The sequence below is a fragment of the Mus caroli genome, unplaced genomic scaffold, assembly GCF_978045245.1.
Source record: "Mus caroli unplaced genomic scaffold, Mus_caroli_1 scaffold_15, whole genome shotgun sequence".
NCBI classification, from domain to species: Eukaryota; Metazoa; Chordata; class Mammalia; order Rodentia; family Muridae; genus Mus; species Mus caroli.
Window position 1 is genome coordinate 74,105,885 of NW_028227270.1, and position 6,214 is coordinate 74,112,098.

General features: G+C 50.4%; 1 protein-coding gene and 1 pseudogene across 1 annotated transcript; both read left to right on the forward strand.

Annotated features, from left to right (window-relative positions):
* On the forward strand, positions 1-2,278 carry Nhlrc1 (NHL repeat containing E3 ubiquitin protein ligase 1). Its single transcript, XM_021180618.2, has one exon. It carries the CDS (start codon positions 40-42, stop codon positions 1,243-1,245), a length of 1,206 nt encoding a protein of 401 aa, XP_021036277.1. The 5' UTR covers positions 1-39; the 3' UTR covers positions 1,246-2,278.
* Positions 2,279-3,565: 1,287 nt separating this feature from the next.
* Positions 3,566-5,441, forward strand: LOC110308297 (coronin-1C pseudogene; annotated as a pseudogene).
* Positions 5,442-6,214: the final 773 nt, after the last annotated feature.

A 6,214-nucleotide genomic window follows, 5' to 3' on the forward strand; every position in this document is an offset into this window, starting at 1 on the left:
GACCGAGGGCTGCGCGGAGGCAGCAGAGCGGCGGGAGCAATGGGGGAGGAGGCGGCGGCCATGGCAGCGGCAGGGGTGCGACCCGAGCTGGTGCGGGAGGCGGAGGTCAGCCTGTTGGAGTGCAAGGTGTGCTTCGAGAGGTTCGGCCACTGGCAGCAGAGGCGCCCGCGCAACCTGCCCTGCGGCCACGTGGTCTGCTTGGCCTGCGTGGCCGCCCTCGCGCACCCGCGGACGCTGGGTCTCGAGTGTCCTTTCTGCCGGCGGGCCTGCCGAGCCTGTGACACCAGCGATTGCCTGCCGGTGCTGCACCTTCTGGAGCTCCTGGGCTCCACCCTCCACGCGTCCCCGGCTGCCCTCAGCGCCGCCCCCTTCGCGCCGGGGACTCTCACCTGCTACCACGCCTTCGGCGGGTGGGGGACCCTAGTGAACCCCACAGGGCTTGCACTGTGCCCCAAGACCGGACGGGTAGTGGTCGTGCACGACGGGAAGAGACGGGTCAAGATCTTTGACTCCAGAGGAGGAGGTGCACACCAGTTTGGAGAAAAGGGGGACGCAGCGCATGACGTGAAGTACCCACTGGATGTCGCCGTCACCAACGACTGCCATGTGGTTGTCACCGACGCTGGCGACTGCTCCCTCAAAGTGTTTGATTTCTTTGGCCAGATCAAGCTGGTTGTGGGAAAGCAGTTTTCCCTGCCTTGGGGTGTGGAGATCACCCCTCACAACGGGGTCCTGGTGACTGATGCAGAGGCAGGGACTTTGCACCTGCTGGAAGCAGATTTCCCTGAAGGGGTCCTTCGGAGGATTGAGAGGTTGCAAGCTCACCTGTGCAGTCCCCGTGGGTTGGCAGTGTCATGGCTCACCGGGGCCATCGCGGTCCTAGAGCATCCTTGTGCCTTTGGGAGGACGGGCTGTAACAACACAAGGGTGAAGGTGTTCAACTCCACTATGCAGCTGATTGGCCAGGTGGATAGCTTCGGGCTGAACCTCCTCTTCCCCTCCAAAGTAACTGCCTCTGCTGTGACCTTCGATCACCAAGGAAACGTGATTGTTGCTGACACCTCTGGTCCAGCCATCGTCTGCTTGGGGAAACCCGAGGAATTCCCAGCCCTGAAACCTATAATTACTCACGGCCTCTCCCGTCCTGTGGCACTGGCCTTCACCAAGGAGAATTCTCTTCTTGTGCTGGATACTGCATCCCATTCTATAAAAGTCTTTAAAGTGATGGAGGGCAACGGAGGGTGATGGGGATCCTGAAGCCAGGAGTCAGAAATCCTGGTGTCATTGGGAGTGATTTGGTCTCACCCATCCATCCAGGCAGAAGTAATGGTAACTGAATGGCAAAAGCAGTTACTAAGGCAGTTTTAAAAGACTAATAATTAAATTTGTCATTCGGTGAATGCCTGTTCCCGTGTTAAGAAATGTGCAGATCTTAGCCTGTTTGCTCCTTAACACACAGCGATGTTAATTCCTATTATCCATCCACTTGGGAGATGAGAAGACAGACCCAGAGCATTCAGTATGGTTTCTTTAGAGTTGTATTCACTAGGACAGTTGAATTCAGTTCTGGCTCCAAACCACTTGCTCTTAGATATGATGTCAGATGACGTCAACAACAAAAAACTGTGAGCTGTGTCTTATGTATGTTCTCCTTACAAGTGGGTAACTGATAAAGTGCACAAAGAGACAAGAAAGGGGTCTTCATGGGGATTTTAGGAGAAAAGGGAAGTTGTCCATCATCTTCAGCTGTGAGTTCCCCCAAAGGTAGAGTAGATGGTTTATTACCAGTTCCAAGATTTGAACAAGAAACAAAGTTGAGCTCTTTCCTTATAAGGCAAAGACTGCCAGGATGATAGCGTGTGCCAGAACTCCAAATCCTAAGAAGTGGAGGCAGGAAGTTCAATGCAATCTGCAGCTTAGCTACCTAGTAATTTTGAGGCTAGGCTGGACTAGTGTGTTCTTTCTCTCTCTCCCCCTCTCTTTCTCTCCCTTGCCCTCTCCCTCTCCCTCCCCCACCTCTTTCTCCTTCCTCTATGGGCACTGGGAACTATCCCTGTGATAGTTTGAGAAAAATCTGCATAGCCACTGCCTGCTAGCGTCATGGGCATATGAGACCCGTGTTAATTAGATCTTGCCCCAGCACATCGATGGCAGGAGTGATTTTGTTTGCTGTGGTAAATCTCTGACGCTTGAAGCACTTTGTGATGGAGGTTTTTCCTCTGTGTAATTTGAAATGTGATTCAAACACTGTACTTAATAAACAGTCTTTGTCCTTTTAGAGTGCTGGAAACGTGTCTTGAACGGAAACACAGCCTTGACCAACGTAAGGGCTCCCCAGTGCTGTAATTGAGGGGGGAGGAGTGGAGAATATTTGGGGTGAAGTGCTGATCCTCTCTATGTTTTTTATTTTTTAAGCAAGCACAAAAATCTTTGAGTTCAGGGATGTTGGAATTCTACCAAATAACTTACACCTCTGGGCAGCGTGACAATGTTTTCTGGGGATGCTTTGGAGAGGTGAGAGTTTGCTTTCGATAAGAACTGATGGTGTGTCAGCCAAATGATATCCTTTTATACAAAGAGGCTGTTTGGGGACAAGGTCTTGTACATCTTGGACTGACCTTGAACATGCTCTGAAGCTAAGCCTGACCTTCACTTCTGATCCTCCTGCGTCCATCTCCCAAGTGCTGAATTAAAGGCAAGTACCACAACACCCAGGGTTCTGTGGTGTTGGAGGTAGGTAGAACCCAGGGTGTCATACATGCTAAGTAAGTGTTTTACCAACTGAGTTACAGCTAGCTCTACAAAGATTTTATTTTATTTTATTTATAGACAGGGTTTCTCTGTGTAGCCCTGGCTGTCTTGGACTCACTTGTAGATCAGGCTGCCCTTGAAATTCAAGAGATCCGCCTGCCTTCTGCCTCTCCTGCCTCCTGCCTGAGATTGAAGGCACGCACCACACTCAGCCCCTATGGTTTTAATAGAGACACTCACTGCAGTATGACTGAAGTGTCTTCCAAAGGATACGAAAGCTGACATCAGGAGCCCAAGGTGAAGGCCTAGCCACCATGCCAGCCCACTAAAGCCCGTATTTCTTTTTAAATTATCACATACATTATTTATTATTTGTATGTTCATACATGTGCCTGTGTGATTGTGCACATGCCATCATGTGTGGAGGTCAGAGGACTTGAGTGACACGCCTGTTCTCGTCTGCCACCATCTGGGTCTGAGATACTGAACTCAGATCATTAGGCTCTGTGGCAGGCATCTTCACTCCTAAATCATCTTCTCCCCTGCCCACACTGTTGCTTTAACCGATTCCATCCCATAACATCAATTGTAACATTTTGGGCACTGCTCAGCACCACTGGTCCTCTAACAGGAAGCCCGGTGGTTGAATTCTTCTCCCTCATCCCGATGCTCTCAGCTGGGCATTGTAGCACACACCTAAATCATAGCACTATGAGGCCAACTTGGGCTACATAGTTAGAGCCTGCCTCAAAAAAAAAAAAAAAAAAAAGTCAGATAAATTATCACCATAGACCAGTGACTTCACAGCTATTTTAAATATGTAACAGCAAAACTTAGATAACAACTGTGGATTGATCTTACAGTGTTTTCTTTCAGAACCATTTCATTTGAATAATGTTAGTGTCTGTGGACCCAATTCAAAGATTTGGGGGTGGGGGCGCCGGGCGCGTGCGCAAGGGACTGGGCAGTGGCTGCCGCGCCCCTCCCCCGCGCGGCACTCAGTGCAGGGCGGGATGCGGCAGCCCGGGGCTTTGCAGCAGGGACTTCGGCAGCGCCTCAGGCACCCGGGCTCTAACACGATGCGGCGAGTGGTGCGGCAGAGCAAGTTCCGGCACGTCTTTGGACAGGTGGTGAAGAATGATCAGTGCTTTGATAACATCCGCGTCTCCCGAGTCACCTGGGACAGTCCCTTTTGTGCCATCAACCCCAGATTCGTGGCCATCATCATAGAAGCGAGTAGGGGAGGGGCCTTCCTGATGCTCCCTCTGCACAAGACGGGACAAAATGACAAATCCTATCCTACAGTGTGTGGCCACACAAGACCAGTGCTGGACATAGACTGGTGTCCACATAACGATCAGGTCATCGCCAGCAGCTCAGAGGCCTGCACTGTTATGGTTTGGCAGATCCCGGAAAATGGACTGACCCTTTCCCTGACTGATTCTAGAAGGAGGTCACTCAAAAAGAGTTGGCATCGTGGCCTGGCACCCGACGGCTTGCAATGTGCTTCTCAGTGCAGGCTGTGATAATGCCATTATCATCTGGAACATGGGGACAGGGGAAGCCTTAATCAACTTGGACGATATACATTCAGACATGATTTACAACATGAGCTGGAGCCGTAACGGTAGTCTCATCTGCACTGCATCCAAAGACAAGAAAGTGAGAGTCATTGACCCCAGGAAACAGGAGATGGTGGCGGCGAAGGAGAAAGCACACGAAGGAGCTAGGCCTATGCATGCCATCTTCCTGGTGGACAGCAATGTCTTCACTACTGGCTTTAGCCGAATGAGCAAGCGGCAGTTGGCGCTCTGGAACCCAAAAAACCATGCAGGAACCAATTGCTCTCCATGAAATGGACACTAGCAATGGGGTGCTGCTCCCCTTCTACGACCCGGACACCAGCATCATCTACTTATCTGGGAAGGGTGACAGCAGTATCCGCGGATGAATCCCCATATGTCCACTTCAGCGGCAAGGAGCCTCAGTGAGGGATGGGCTACATGCCCAAGCCGGGCCTTGACGTCAACAAGTGTGAGATTGCCAGATTCTTCAAGCTTCATGAGAGACAGTGGGAGCCCATTATCATGACGGTCCCCAGGAAGTCTGACCTCTTCCAAGATGACCTGTACCCTGACACAGCGGGGGGGGGGGGGCCGGAAGCCGCCCTTGAGGCGGAGGAGTGGTTTGAGGGGGAAGAATGCAGACCCCATCCTCATATCGTTGAAGTATGGGTACATTCCAGAGATCTCAAGGTGGTCAAGAAGAACATTTTGGACAAGCCAGCTGTAAACAAGAAGAGCGATCTCATCTGTGCCCCCAAGAAGACCACAGACACGGCCAGTGTGCAAACCGAAGCCAAGTTGGATGCGATTCTGAAAGAGATCAAATCCATAAAGGAAACAAACTGCAGTCAAGACGAGCGCATTTCCAAGTTGGAGCAGCAGCTGGTGAAGATGGCTGCCTGAGGCCCGACCACCTCCACGGAAGGTGGCTGCTCCTCCTCGGCGCACCCCCAGCCAGGGAGGGCAGAGAGAGGGAGACACTGCCATTTGGAGACATTCCATGTCAGATCTGTCAGCCATCGGTAGGCCACATTCCACTCGGTTCCTCTCCCAAATTTCCACAGACCTGAAAGCTGAGCTTTCTTCAGGGAGCTTTGATGTTTGGCAGGTCTGCTGACTTGCTGAGCTTTCCTACATTTGAAATGCCAGATATTCTGAATTTTAGAGACCAAGCCCCCAACCCCCCCCACCCCCCCACCCAGCATCCTCCTCACACACCTGATGACCCGGCCAGCGCCACCTCTGCTCTCTGTCTCATCCTTTTTAATGTTGCCAAAACTGAAAGTAGCTTTTTTTTTTTCTTTGTATTTTTCTACTTTGCAGTATTTGTGTGGTTTTTCTTTCTTTCTTTTCTCTCCTCAATTTAAAAAGGGCAGCAGCACTGTGTATGTTTATAAACTAAATGAAGATGAGATGATTATTTTGTATAAACACTCACAAAAACAACTCACAATCAGTGCAGCTGCCTGCACAGGGCTGGCTCACTCACAGCACAAACCAGGGCGTTAGTTTAATGACTGTGCAGAAGGAAGACTTGAGAAATCATGTGGACCCACACACTGCCCCCATTCCATTGAGTCTTCGATCAAAAGTCCCGTCTCTCTCTCCTTGCTCTCTCTTTCCTAGAAGTTGGGTGATTGCACAGAGGGAACTTGGTGATTATACTTAACCTGAAAAAAAAAAGATTTTTTTAAAATTATCACATATTTAAAATTTTTTAAGTAAAAAATTTTTTTGAATTTATTTTTATTTCATGAGCAGTGGTATTTTGCCTGCATGTATGTCTGTGTGAGGGTGTCAGATCCTCTGGAACAGGAGTTACAGACAATTGTGAGCTGCCATGTGGGTGCTGAGAATTGAACCTTGGTCCTCTGGAAGAGTAGCCAGTGCTCTTAACC